The sequence below is a fragment of the Hylobates moloch genome, unplaced genomic scaffold, assembly GCF_009828535.3.
Source record: "Hylobates moloch isolate HMO894 unplaced genomic scaffold, HMol_V3 SCAFFOLD_13, whole genome shotgun sequence".
Classification (NCBI taxonomy): domain Eukaryota; kingdom Metazoa; phylum Chordata; class Mammalia; order Primates; family Hylobatidae; genus Hylobates; species Hylobates moloch.
In genome coordinates, this window is record NW_026652288.1 from 50,114,616 (window position 1) to 50,129,517 (window position 14,902).

Here is a 14,902-nt window from a genome sequence, read left to right on the forward strand (position 1 = left end):
CTCAGCCTCCCGAGTAGCTGGGACTACAGGGGCGGGCCACCACGCTGGCTAATTTTTGTATTTTTTAGTAGAGATGGGGTTTCACCATATTAGCCGGGCTGGTCTCAAACTCCTGACCTCGTGATCCACCCACTTCGGCCTCCCAAAGTGGTGGGATTACAGGTGTGAGCCACTGCACCCGGCTTAACATCTTCTTCTTTGACTAGGTAATAACTCTACACAGCCAGGAAAGCATTCCTGATATCAAAACCCCTCCTGAAGCACTTCCAGCTCATTTTTTCTGTTCTGTCTTCAGAGAAAGAAATCTAGGAGCTAAAGGCCCAGCACAAAACAGCCTAGCTGGTTAATAAACATGTGTGGAAGGAGTGAACTGGAATTTGAACTCAAGACCTTGTAAAAGGGCAAAGCCTCCTCCATCCAACCGAGTCCTACCTAGGACTCGCAGGAACCATCTCTCTTGCTCCATATTGCTCTCTCCCTTAATGATCACCTGCTTTGGCACTGGGGAAACTCCTATGTCAACAGAAAGTGGAGATATATTCACTAACTGCTAACTAAATCCAAAACAGGCCACTAATCCAGGATCCCAGAATGTGAATTTTAATTTCAAAAAATTCTGGAGGTTGGAAGGAGGAGTGATCAGGAGAAGGTATTTACTCTGTTCTAAATACTGAGTGGAGACTCCCCCTCTCCCAGTCAAAGAAGGAGAAAAGAAGTGAAATGGAAGGGCGAAGAAGCGGATGGACGGTCACAGCTAAGACTCCTAACATAAAAGAATTGCCAAGTTAGGTCAGCATTTAGATTCAGCAGAAGTATCAGCAGAACCAGCTCCCGGAAAGTGCAGAGGCAGAAAGAGATGGCAGAGTCAGAGATGGAGAAAAAAGTGGAAAGAATAAAGGGACTTCCCACCCTCTGTGCATCTACCTTTAGCACACATCCCCCTTTTCCCTTCTTGCTGGAAGAACAGACCCAGCCAAGAAATGGCTGCATCTGAGACCTTAGTCACACTCCTACACAGTCCATTTCTGAAAATTTGGGAGCAATCTCCTCCTTATCAACTGAAAATTAAATGGGCTGGAAACTACAAAAGAATTGCAAATTAGGATGGTGCTAAAGAGTTCTAATTAGTAAATTAGGATTAGAGCTAAGGAGTTTCCAATTTTAGGCAGATCTTTAAACTAGAATAGGTGGGAAAGAGGCAAGACATACATCCAGAGGGCTCTCTCAACATTTCTTGTTAACACAGTGGCACATCCTGCTCTCCCAAGACCCCCTGCTCCTGATTCATTTTAAGGCTAATTCACACACACACACACACACACACACACACACACAAAGTTATTCATGAAAGAGACATTAGAATTCATCTACTCTAATTCCCTTCATTGAATAAATGGGAAAACTTCATAGACAACACAGTTTGATGGAAAAAGTAAAAATAAAAATAAATGAGAACTAAACTAACCCAGAAAAATTATATGGTCCCACAGAGAGTAAGTGATAAAACCAGAGCCAAGTCTACCAGCCTTTTTCACTCTGTGGTTCCTTTCACTTTCTTTAGTCACCAATCCTGGTGTTTGGTCTCAACCTCATTCCTCTTGTTGCAATACAATCCCATTTCTACCTTGCTGCATCTCTAAAGAGATAAGAATTAGGTATACTTGTTCCACTCAGAGGCTCAAAAGACAACTATTCTCTCCCTGTCTTTTCCTCTTGTCCTCAACCCCCACCTTTCCCAGGCTCCTTCTCATTCCTCTCCTTTTCAGCTTCTAAACTGCCCCCTACCCCTAGGAGGCTCTGCCTCCTCACTCCCCTAACCCCACAATCCTTTCCAACAAGCTTTGAGTTTGATAGAGACCAAAAATGATGCTTTGGCAGTAGGTGACGGATGGATGTGATCTGCCTCCTACGGGAATGCTATTTAAAGGGGCAGCCTCACAATCCTCTCCTTCCAAAGTGACAAGAGAAAAGTCTGCTCCTCAATCTCTCCAGAGCTGCAAACTCAGCTCAAGTTAACTTCTGACTTCCTCAACCTGCAACCTGGCCTGCTGCTCCTGCTTCCTATTCAAGTGGGAGGGAGAGTACTTGACAACTCATTGAGGTGTGGGGGCTGAAGGGGGATTCATCTTCATCTCCTTTGATGACAGGTACTTAAGAGAAGCAGGAGGCCCTGTGGGGAGGAGGACTGGAAGAACACTCTTCCCCCAACCGCGTGAGTGCATTTCAGCCATGTGCCAGCTTCTTCTCAAAGTCAAACTTTGTTGGAGAAGAACTGATATAAGCATGAGGACCTAAGGTTAAGGAAGTCTTGTCCCTAGCTGGGACCTCCCTCCCTCCTGGATCCTAGTATTCACAGCAGAGTTGTTCTCTTCCTGCAAAGCAAAGTGCTACAGGGCATCATCCCCTTGGCCAGGCCCTGGACCTTCTGCACCCTTTTTTTTTTTTTTTTTTTGAGACAGGGTCTTGCTCTGTCGCCCAGACTGGAGTGCAATGGCATCATCTTGGCTCACTGCAACCTCTGCCTCCCAGACTCAAGCGATCCTCCCCACCTCAGCCTTCCAAGTATCTAGGACTACAGGCAAGAGCCACTATGCCCAGCTAATTTTTGTATTTTTTTGTAGAGACAGAGTTTGCCATGTTGACCAGGCTGGTCTCAACCTCCTTAGCTCAAGAGATCCACTGCTCTCGGCCTCCCAAAGTGTTGGGATTACAGGCAACAGCCACCATGCCCAGCTAATTTTTTGTATTTTTGTAGAGACGGGGTTTCACTATGTTCACTATGTTTCACTATGTTCAAGTGATCCGCCTGCCTCCCAAAGTGCTGGGATTACAGGGGTGAGCCACCACACCCAGTTCCTTCTGCACTTTGAAGTTGGCCCACCTGCCAACTGGATTGAACACCGTGGCAGGGGAGGCAGTGTTTCTACTGTCCAAACAAAAGGGAGCACCTCTGCAAGTATCTTGCCCCAGGCCTTGTGGGAGGGATAATTCCATCTCATTGCTGCAAGCAAGTTAATGGAGATTTTAATGAAAACACTACATTAATGAAAACGCTGAGGCTAGAACCTACTCTGAGCCTGTAAGACAAACAATTGGGGTGAGATTTCTGATATCCATTCTTTAGTTCCTTTGGGCCTAAGTAAAGCAAACTTACAACCTGGGACACAACTTATTGTGTCCCAGGTTGTAAGAGGACAGAGACCCTCCTGGTAAAGGAAGCAAATTGCCTGAAATGCTGATGGGTCCTGTTACTTCTCTGTCCCTTCACCTCTGGACATTCACTTTTTGCTTCTGGTGGTAAAGGCCATCATGTCCTCACCTTCTCCAATTTGCTCCTTCTAAGGTCTCTGGATTCTAAAACCCAAGTCTGCCCTTGTGAAGAGGCAGACCGGGCAAGTAGAAAAGGTCTAGGACTGAACATCAGACTTGGGTCCCAGTTCTAGTTCTACTGCTAAACATGTGACCTTCATTAAGTCATTTAATATTTCTAAATCTGTTTTCTGACCTGAAATAGGAAAGCCTTCCCTGGCTACCTTGCAGAATTGCTATAAGGATGTGAAAGCACTTTGAAAAAGTATAAGTGGTAGAGAAATATGTGTGTATAATTATATGTTTACAAAAAGATATATCAAATGACAAAATTTTAGAAATAGAGAATATATCTGTGTTACCAGGAGCTAGAGATGGGGAAGGGGGTTGTGGGAGGGGAAAATTGCTATAAAAGAGCAATACGAGGGATCCTTGTGGTGATGGAACTGTTCTCTATCTTTTTTTAAATTATTATTTATTCTTTGAGAGAGAGTCTCACTCTGTCACTCAGCCTGGAGTGCTGTGGCAGGATCTCAGCTTACTGCAACCTCCGCCTCCCAGGATCAAGTGATTCTGCTGCCTCAGCCTCCTGGATAGTGGGACTACAGGCACGCACCACCACGCCCTGCTAGTTTTTGTATTTTTAGTACAGACAGTGTTTTGCTATATTGGCCAGGCTGCTCTCAAACCCCTGACCTCAGGTGATCCACCTGCCTTGGCCTCCCAAAGTGCTGGGATTACAGGCGTGAGCCACTGCACCCGGCCTGTTCTGTATCTTGACTGTAGTGGCAGATACGCAAACCTACACATGATGAAGCTGTATAGAAATAGATAACACACATATGTGCACACACACAGAGACAGAAATGAACATAAGCAAAACTGGGGAGGGAAATCTGAACAAGATCAGTAGATTATATCAATGTCAGTTATCCTGGTTGTGGCAGTATACTATAGTTTTGCTAGATGTTACCATTCAGTGAAACTGTGTAAAGGAAAATAGAATTTCTCTGTATTATTTCTTACAAGTGCAGGTAGATTAACTATCTCAATAAAATTTTCAGTTTTATAAAAAGGCATTCTGTCTACCCTCCATCCCCCCCGCAGCAACTTGTCTTGCTGTCCTCTGGGAGGCTCCTCTTAAGCAGTTCTATATGCAGATGCAGATGGGGGAGGGATCTCTATCCCCTCAAGCAGAAAAATATAAGCATATAGCGTAGTTGTTCAGATACTTCTGAGCCTTCTCTTCCTCATCAACTTTACTCTCAGTCTCATAAGCCTGACACTGAATCACCCTTTAGAACATAAGTCCTTCCCATAGCAAGGAAGGAGGATTAGCTGATGCACGAAGCAGGATTCTCTATCACTTCCATCCTAAAGAGCAGACAATTGTTGCTAAGAAAAATTTGTATGTTGATTATGAGTGCCAAGTTAAGAAAGTATTGACTAAGCCTGGGTCTCAAGAAATAAAAAGCAAACACATGTACAAAACCCCAAAACAGCTATCAAATAGGCTTAACGAAGGCTGAATCGTTTTTGCTGAAAACCAACAACTGCTTCCCTTTCATCATGAAAGTATGGACATGACCCTAATTAATCAACTAGCTAATTATATTTGTCAATTCCAACCACTCTAGACCTGTGACATATATGATCTGTTTCTCCACTTCTCCCTGGCAGTGGGTGCACAGAAGTGACGCATGGGGGCCACTATTTCCTGCCAAGGAGTTAAGTAAACCTAGTTTAGTGCTATCTTGAATGCCCCAGGCTCTGTGACACTTGAAATTCTAATTAGCGCAGAAAAGGGCTAAGTTGAAACAGCTTGTACTCCCTCAAGGATACCCACTCTCAGGGCCGTACAACCTAATGAGGTCTGTGAAACTGAAGATCCAGAAGAGAAATCCCTGCCTGGAGCAACAGCTGTACCCAGGCTGACAAAAGGATTTGGGGTTAAATTAGTCCCTCCCAATGAAAGGCACAGTACCTCCAAATGGTACAGGAGTGAAAACCCACCTGAGTCTGCGCCAATCAGTTGTCATGTGACCTAGAATTGATGGAGACTAACTGACCCTCTGCTCTGGGTTGTGGAGATATCAAAGCAGGAGGGGTTAAAGCAAGACAGAACTTGTAACAAACAATGTAGTAGAGCAGGCGGGCCGTGAACATCTCTGAAGGGCACTTCCTCCTTGCCCCAGTAGGAAACGCAGTCAAGCTGGGGGCAAAGGAAGAGACCCAATGACTCCTCTCGAAGAGCCCCACAAAGGAAAAGCGGGGCTCTTTTGCTGCTACTCTGCAGTAGGAGCAGGCTGAATGTTTGCTGAACACATTTGAAAAAGGAAGAGAGAAGATAATGGTCCTAATGAATGTGCAGGAGACAATAGCAGCTCCAGTGGGAGGATTATAAGCTCATTACGGTTTAATATGATGATTGATCATCTCTGCCCGCCAGCATTATCCTAAGAATAGTGATGAAGGTCGGAGAGGCCCATGCCTGTCAGAGCTCAAGCTCAAGTCACCAGAAGATAGAAAATATACTTGTACATTAGTCCTTTTCTCATTGTAAAATTCACACATGTGGCCCCACGCCCTAACTTTTTCCATAGACTGTCCTCCATGCCCCCAGCCTGCCTCACTGCTCTACGATTTCTCAGCCCTGGATTATTCTTCCACAGATCTGTTGATCAACTCTGGCTCCTGACCCTCTCCTTAGTGACCCCAACCCATTCCCACCCCTTGAGAAAGTGACCACAGCTTCCACTATGGCAAGGGTTTAGGAAGGTCCAAAGGGGCTCTTCAGTGGGTACTGGCAGGCACTCAGTGGCTTCCGTTTAGGTGGAAGGCCCGGGACACCTCCCGATAGGCATTTCGAAGCAGGACATAAGGGAAACAGGACTCCAGCATGTCCAGGGTCAGGAAGGATGACTCCTCCACCACCTGGAAGAGATCGGGCCAAGAGATGAGAACCTCAGGTAGGGCATTTGTCTGTGACACCCTGTTCCTTTTGCATAGTTCCCAGGCCCTCTGAGGCCCTAAGAGTTACAAGTGAACAGGGTTCCAAATCACACCCCCCTCTTCCTCCCTCACTTGGTTTGGCTCCAGGAAGGCAATGTGGCATCTTCAGCTCCATTATCATTGACCCTGACCCCCTCATCAGGACTATGTGAAGGGCACAGAAGCAGAAGGCAGGAGAGAACCACTTTCCTAGTGGCAGCAAAACCCATTCTCTCCCATTCTGGATGCTAAATCACATGTGGGTGGGCAGCATACAGATGCAGGTAAAGATGTATAAAAGTGCTAATTGCAAAGCTTTGCAGCGAGAGAAACAAACACCACTGCAGGCCATGGAAGGGGGCCTGGAATTCACATGGGTCCTCTTGTGTTGGGCCTCAGTCTCCTCCCTCTCTCAGTACAGTGCTTAGGGAACAGTAAGGATGCTGCATAAAGGAGCAGGCATGATTAATTAGTTTAATTAGAAGCCTGTGTGCTGCGGTAATCCCAGCAGCCCCCACAGCCAAGCAGGAAGATAGATCAAGATGCCTGGAGAAGAATGAGAGTGGGGGTGAGGGTGGAGAGGGGGAGGTGGGTGGACAGGGCATGTTCATGAAGAGCAGCATAGCCTAGTGGTGGACTGGAGGGTCCCCATCCCTGAGGAAGGAGCAGGGTGTATTTCCTTCAGTGCTTTGCTTATCCAAGAGGTAATGAGACTAAAAAACACACTCTGGAGAGGTGTCCCATATCCTCTGGCAATTCACACAGATGGGTTCTCCACAATATATCTGGTACTCCAAATCCTGAAAATTCACTAAGGAAAGAGAATCTGCCATATCTACTCTAACGTGTTTCTCTCTCTGAAGTCCTTTCAAGTTTTAAAACGTAAGATTTTCCTATTCTCAAACACATCCACACACAACAGCTGCAAAAGAGCGGAAACTGCAGGCTGAAGGCAGGGAAACCTGCTGGTAAAACTGTAGCCCTGATGGTAGGTCAAATATCAAAAAATTTCTTGCTAGGCAAGACTTTCAAACCTTCAGCTGGGAAAGAGATGAGCTGTCTTCTCCAAGGTGCTACCCTCAGGTACCGGGAAATGAATAATGACTTCAAGCAAATCCACTGGCCCAAGACTTTCTATTCTCCATAAAGCACAAGAAAATAACAGGGCTCCCAAGTGGCAGAAGTTTACGGGAGTGGAAACAGCCCTAGAGGGATGGCCAAGAAACCTGGGTTCCAGTCCCAAATCTGCCATATATTTTAGGGGAGACCTTGATTGTCATCTTTCCCTCCCTGTTCTTCAGTTTCCTCATCTATGACTTGTAAGTACTGGACTAATTGCCAGGATCTGGTCTGGTTCTGGCATTTAGGATTCCACGATTCTATAAGAGCCATGTCTTTCCCCAGGAAACCTGTGCCAGGAACAGACTGGCAACACTGAGGTGCGGGCACAGCCCAGGCTTGACAGCCAAAACAGAAAGACCCCGGGGACAGAAGTGCTGGTCAGAATTTGAGGCTACATGAGTAGCCTCTTAACTCAGAATACAGCTCCTTCACCTTCAGTCATTTCCAATTTCTCTGTGGAAACATTTGCATTTAAATTGCTTTGCAGCAACTAGTCCCTCTAGTTTCTCCCTCCAACAAAAAGTACCTGATCCTAGCTCTGTTCCTGTCACTCTGTTGGCCTCACTGGAAGGCCACAGGGGCAAACACTTTCCACATTTTGGGGTGCTGGAAGGGGTCTAAGCAGAAGGAGGTAAGAATACAGGTGGGTAATACAGAATCACCTCCAACTTGACAGGGGTGAAAACTACCTGAGGAAGTGAAGAGTCGTGCCAAAATCATCCAGAACCTAAAATGAGCAGCAGACAGCAGGAACTAACATTTGCTGAGCATCTACTATGTACTAGGCACTTTCACGCATAATATCTTATGAATTCTAACCACTCTGTCATAAGGATTATTACCCACTTTAATGGATAGAGAGCCGAAGTCTCAGAAGAGTTCATTGCCTTGCCAAGGCCATGCTGCTGCTCTATGTATTGTGCCCCACATAGCCCACCACCACTGGCACTGTCCTTACTCTGCCGTCATCTACCTCCTCTGCCCTCTTGCCTCACCACACACACCCCACACAAATACATCCACCCCCATGTCCATTCTCCTCTCTCTCATAATCCTTAACCAGCCCAGCCTAGGCCTTTTTCTAGCTGGAGAAACTAAGGCATAAATACCACTCAGTGCCTGTGTATTTCAAGAAGGAGACCTGGAGGGAATCCCAGGAATCCCTGGCCCCTAGCATTTCTGGGCCTGGGACAAGAATACAGATGGAGGTCCGCATACCATATGACTAATTAAATCAAGCTAACAAACTAGTATATTCTAGCTTTCCACCTTCACAATGTACCTTTGTAGTCTTATGGAAGCCCAGGTTTGAATTAAGAATTTTTGAACTCCTCCAAGTTCTGCACCAGAACAGGGTGAAGGGAAGAAACAAGCTTCCAGCCCAGTCCCCCTTCTCCTCCCACCCTCAGTTAGAGGGATTTTCTGTGCACTTGTAGACTTCCTCATCTGCATATCTAAACTCCAGCCATACGTCCCTTGGGCACTAGAGGTATATCCACCAGTAGGACGGTCCACCTCAGTAGGAAGAAGTTTAACACAGGCTCTACAAGTGGGCTGAAGCTGCTTAGCAAAGTATTTTGGAGCCCCAGATATCTCTCGTATGGGCCTCAAGGTGGGGTACAGGCTCCACCCCTTCCCATTCCCCAGAGGAGGGCCCCAGAACACTCTACTAGAGGAAGGCCCAAGAAGGGCCTTTTAAACACTGGGCCCAGGGCAAGAGCCCTTCCTGTCCATATCTAAGTGCATTACTAACATGGAGAATCAGAGCAAAAGAGTGAGGAAGAGTGTTGAAGAGGGAAACAGGGTCATGAGGAAAAAAACTTTTAAAGTTAACTGAGTCAGAGTTCCCAAAACTTTCTGCCAGAGTAGAGAGAAGCCCACAGCTGGGGAAGCAAGGAGAAGAGACAGCAGGAGCTCCCTGATTCATGGCCCACCAGGCTCCCTGCCTTACAGCATTTTAACTAAAATCCTTTCCCTCCTCTGAGACCCCACCCCTCAACCTCTGAGTTCAGCTCTGTGTTATCCAGCACTCTTTTCATAGTACTCTTAAAAACAAGAAATGCAGTGGTAGAAAATTGTCAAGTGAAACCAAACATGTACTGGACAGGTAATTACCAATAAGGGGCACAGCTGCCCTATCAGGTCAGATTCGGGAACATTGCAGGACATGGGCCCAGCCAGCTTAGGGGCCAGGAAGGCCCTGTCTTGCAGAAGTCCTTATTATAGGACAAGTTTAGAATGTTAATCAGAATGTGAGGACTAGACTCAGAGGGTTATGCAGAATTAAGTCCTTAGTTAATGCTTTTGGGTGACAAGAATGGCAAGGATGCAAACACCCTGAAGAGGAGTCTCCCTCTGGCCCTTCCGCTCCTTGTTCTCAGACCAACTTAAATAAGATACTTACTAAGCGCATGAGCAGAGAAACGGATTCTCGATTTCTGGTTTTAAGCTTGTCAGTCTCTTGGCCCAGCTGCAAGAGGCTGACAGAGGCCACCTGTAAGGGAAGAATTTGTAAAGCAGATTTTTATAGAGGTCAGTATCAAACGGCTTCAGGCTGCAGGAAGTTAAGAAAAGATCAAGGAGGAGAGTTAAGAAGTGCTGGAATGTTCCTGAAGACTCAGAGTGGGAAAGTGGCAAATCTCCTAGGTTTCAGAGATACATGTTGCCTATAAGCCAGCCTGGATCTCACTGACCTCCCAGTGCAGACAACAGGTTGCCAGGAGCGCTAGGGGAGAGATTGCAAGGGGCAGGGAAACAACCTAGAGCAAAGGAGGTGATGTATGCCAGGAGATTAACCTCTCTTTTCCTAGGCAGCCTCCAGACACCACTGTCATCAGGCTGTTTACGGCTGACTCCCCATCTGACTAGAGGCAGTGAGCCTCTGATTCAGACACAGCGCTGGCTCGTGGTATTCTCCCGTCAATTCCCAAATGGCTGTCATCTCCATCATCCCCAAACCCCCAGAGGATCAAAGAAGAAACATGATTCATTGTATCCCAGGCCCAGGTGACCTGCATTTAGCAAACAAAGAGGATAAAAGGGAAGGCAAGGGTGGGGGATTCCCTTCTCACCCATTCTCAGAGATCTGGTGTGAATCCTCTTTGCATTTAAGATGCTCAGAGCCAGGTCTATCTGGTTGGGTGCCTCAGCTTAAATAGAGACACACCAACCAAGCTTATGATCCCTGACATGTACTTCTCAGGATGAGGGTATAATTCCTGAGAGAACAATATGATCCGCTGTGTTTCCTCCTGGAAGGAGACATATGAGGCCCTGGTTCTTATATCGGGACCATACTTTGCAAAGAAATAAGCTCTCTGTTACTGAGAATGCTCAAGCAGGCAGAGGGGAATGGACCATGTATCAGAAGTATATGAACAAAATTCCTCCGTGGAGGATTTAGAATGGAAAATTCTAGGGCCTATTGTATTTGTTCTGAGGTTTCCCAGAGGCAAAACTAAGATCCATGGTGAGAGTTACAGGAAGTCAAATTTTGGCTAAAATTTTTAACATTTTTTTCAAAGAAATTGGATATGACCTACAGTGGAATCTGCTGCCTAGTTTTCAGTTCCAGCCCCTAGAAATCTAGACCATTGGTTCTAGTGAGATCCCCAGACAAGCACCATCAAGATTACCTGGGAACAGAAATGCACATTATTCAGCCCCACCCTAATCTACTAAGGTAGAAACTCTCCAGGTGATTCTGATTTACATTAAAGCTTGAGAAGTGGTCATTGATCATTTGTCTGCACAGAGTTAGAAAGGGCCTTAGAGATGATAAAACTCAGTGTCTCTACAACTTGAATGTGCATCTGATCTCCCAGAGGCCTTATTAAAAACACAGAGGCCTAGATTTACCCTACAATATTCTAACTCAGTAGGTCTGGTGTAAAGATCAGGAATATGTATTTTAACAAGCTCCCCAAGATACCCTGATGCATACCAAGGTGCATGGATTCGGTTTAATCTGAATTCATGGGTTCAGTTTAATCTCACTGTTTTATATTTGAAAATACTGAGGCCCCAAAATCTTGGCACTTCAGAGGTCACACAACTACTTAATGGCAGATCAAAAATCAGAAAACCAGATTTTCTGACTCTTTGTCCAATGATCTTCCCAAATATTCAAGCAGAGGCTGAAACACCAGCTGTTAGGAAATTTAGAAGAAACTCTTGCTTTTCATACAGTAGCTTCTCACTCTTTACTGAATGAATTAGGTGGGAAGTTAGACTCAAAAGCCTGTTCAACGATAATTGTCTACAGATTTAAGGCAAACCAATTCCAGCCCTTTGCAATCTTCCATTCTTTATAACCTAGACCCACTCACCACTAGAAATTCCTTGAGGTGAGTTTCAATGTTCTTGTTGTAGAGCGTGAAGAGGGCAGCAGACACCTGGATGATGGCTTTGGTCAAGCAATGAATATTGTTGTTGTAACCTAGGTTATTATTGATACAGATGGAGAGAAAAAAAAGGAAATGACAAAGTAAGCCACTCCAGGATGACCCAAACTGGTAATTTCTCATGTTTTCAGGCTGAGCCACCAGTATTTGACACCAAAAGGATGAGAAGGCATTTTGAGATTAGAGGCAGGATATTCCTATGAAATCTTATTGAAATCGAATTACGCATAGTTCATTCTCTCATTCTCAAGGGTTTTGTTTTGTTTTGTTTTTCAGGATAGGGGGTGTTTTCTTCCTTTTTTTTTTTTTTTTTTTAAAGACAGGGTCTTGCTCTGTCACCATGCTGGAGTGCAGTGGCACAATCATGGCTCACTGCATCCTTGACCCCTTGGGCTCAAGCCATCCTCCTACCTCAGCCTCCCAGCTAGCTGGGACTACAGGCCACCCTGCCTGGCTAGTTTGTTTATTTTTGTAGAAACAGGATTTCACCACGTTGCCTAGGCTGGGCTGGAACTCATGGGCTCAAGTGATCTGCCTACCTCACCTTGGCCTCCCAAAGTGCTAGGATTACAGGCGTGAGCCACCATGTCCAGCCTTCAAGTGCTTTTTGAAATAGAACTTTACACCCAAGTCAGAAGTCTATATTTTCCAGTGTCTCTTGTCTCCTCTGTCTACCCCAGAACACTAACTTGAATAGCACTGGTCTCTCAAACCTACCCCTTACTTACCATCCTTCTCAATGCTATAAAAGGAAGAAGGGTCAGGGGCAAGGAGTGGGAGGGAAACTGCCAGAAAGATCAAGAGCAGGCAGGCCACCTTATATTCCTCCTCAGGAGATGAAGTATCTGGTGAGAGGGAAAAGAGGAAAAGTGAATAAAGTCAGCAAACAGGAGTTATCTGTTACAGGGGTCCTACTTCACAGAATTGCTGTGAGGATCACAGGAGAAAATATCTATGAAAACACTTTATAAAGCCCTATGGGCAAGTTATTACTTAATTTTCCTGAAGAAACAGGACTAGCATCCACCTATAGTGAAGGGCCTGAGTCCTGGAGGCCTCCCTGGCAACAGGGCAGAACTTTCAGCCAAGGGCTCTGCTGATGCACAACGCAACCCTAGGATGCCTGTCCACTGCCTGATAGGGTGGAGAGGCAGGAAGAAGAGGAAAGGTTCTCACCCACCATGAGAAAAGAAGAAGGGTAAGTCTGGCCATTTTGAAAGGTCTTAATAATCCTAGCCCCTTGGTTCATCCTGTTCTGAGTGTGTATAGGTATGAATGTAATCAGAGGAAATGTGTAATGGAAAATACAAGTGTTAAGTGTGAGATGGGAAGCCATAAACAGTGTCAAGGTGATTATGTGGAGGGAGAAAGCATAAAATCACTATGGGGAATTTGGGTGCTATACCACACAACCCGCTATTTTGTATTGTTCTCTCATTGTTTCATTTGCATTAATCTTATTTTCCCAACCAGATTGTAAATGCCTTTGAGCACTTGCAGAGCACCAAACAGACTCTCACTTAGTACTTTTTAGCTGATTGGTAGATCAACTAGTTGGAACCTGAGGATGTAGATCAACTAGTTGAAACCTGAGGACAAATCTAAATTGCCTATGTAAGTATTTTCTGAAGGTTAGGGTTCTTCCTTCACTCCCAGCTTATATCCTCTGAATATATAATCTCAAATAAAGGCTTCTTTGACACTGACATTTTTCTACCCAAAATAAGGCCCAAGCCCTCCTTTCCCAAATCTTGCCCCCTTTCCCCAATCTTACCAGCTTTCAGATTAGCAATGGCAGCCACCAAGGCTGGGTCAATGTCACAGCCCACACCTGCAGCAGATGCCAGCTCGAAGATACTCAGGGTCACCTGGAGAGAAGAAAATAACATTCTAGAGAAGATTCACAGGACATAATGGCTTGACAGAAGGAATGCGCAGCCAGGACTCTTGGATCACAGATTTAATTCTTTTTATTTTTTTAAAAGATACTTTTATATATATGTAGAGAAAGAGAGAGAGTCTCGCTATTTTGTCCAGGCTGGTTTCAAACTCCTAGGCTCAAGAAATCCTCCTGCCTCAGCCTCCCGAAGTGCTGGGATTACAGGCATGAGCCACAGTGCCCAGCTAATCATAGATTTTAAACTTCTGGTTTATTGTTATCTTTTCTATATATTCCCTTCATAGCTCTCCCTATCCTACAGGGAAAATAACCCTTTGGGACACTCCATCGTACAAATTTACTTTTTCAACTTCATTTTCCTAAATACTCCCTTTATTCAATGCTGCCAGGATAATTTATTCACTGTCCCCAAACTACAACTTCCTCTCCCATACTCTGGTTCAGGTGCTTCCCTCTTTTGAGGGTCCTTTTTTCTCCTCTATTTGTATCTATGTTACGTCCATCCCTTAGATCTCATCTTCTCCGTGAAGCACTACCTGATTGCTTCAGCCCAAACCCACCTCTTCCCTCCTTACGTTGGTACCACTGACTTAGCATTGATCACACACAGCATCTGGTGTTAGTTATCTTTTTAGATAGAATGCAAGACTCATCTTCTTATCTTGCCAAATAAGATAGCTTTTTAAAACCTCATGGCACAGTGAAGGGAGAAAAAAGCTTTGGAGTGAGATAGATCTGGGTTCAAGTCCTAGCAACACCACTTATTAAGTGTGTGACCTTGACTAAAAGTTACTTAACCTCTTTGATCCCTCGTTTTCCCATCTATAAAACTGGCGTAATAACATTTACCTCACATAGTTGTTGTGAAGATTAAATTAGACCACACATGTAAAGCATCGACCCTAGTGACTAACAGAGAAAATGTGATGCCTTTACATCCTCTTCCTTTATCTTTTTTTTTTTTTTTTTTTCTTTGAGACGGAGTCTCGCTCTGTCGCCCAGGCTGGAGTGCAGTGGCATGATCTCGGCTCACTGCAAGCTCCGCCTCCCAGGTTCACGCCATTCTCCTGCCTCAGCATCCTGAGTAGCTGAGACTACAGGCGCCCGCCACCATGCCTGGCTAATTTTTTTGTATTTTTAGTAGAGACGGGGTTTCACCGTGTTAGCCAGGATGGTC

The 14,902-nt window shown here is 45.3% G+C and overlaps 1 protein-coding gene across 1 annotated transcript in view; it reads right to left on the reverse strand.

Moving 5' to 3' along the window:
- Positions 1-579: 579 nt before the first annotated feature.
- NCKAP1L (NCK associated protein 1 like) overlaps positions 580-14,902 on the reverse strand; it is a 51,705-nt gene continuing 37,382 nt past the window's right edge. The window contains exons 27-31 of the mRNA XM_032173492.2: positions 13,600-13,693; positions 12,554-12,670; positions 11,751-11,860; positions 9,827-9,916; positions 580-6,243 (exon numbers count right to left, since the gene is read on the reverse strand). Coding sequence (XP_032029383.1) covers positions 6,124-6,243; positions 9,827-9,916; positions 11,751-11,860; positions 12,554-12,670; positions 13,600-13,693 — 531 coding nt within the window. The 3' untranslated portion in view covers positions 580-6,123. The remainder of the gene's footprint in view (positions 6,244-9,826; positions 9,917-11,750; positions 11,861-12,553; positions 12,671-13,599; positions 13,694-14,902) is intronic.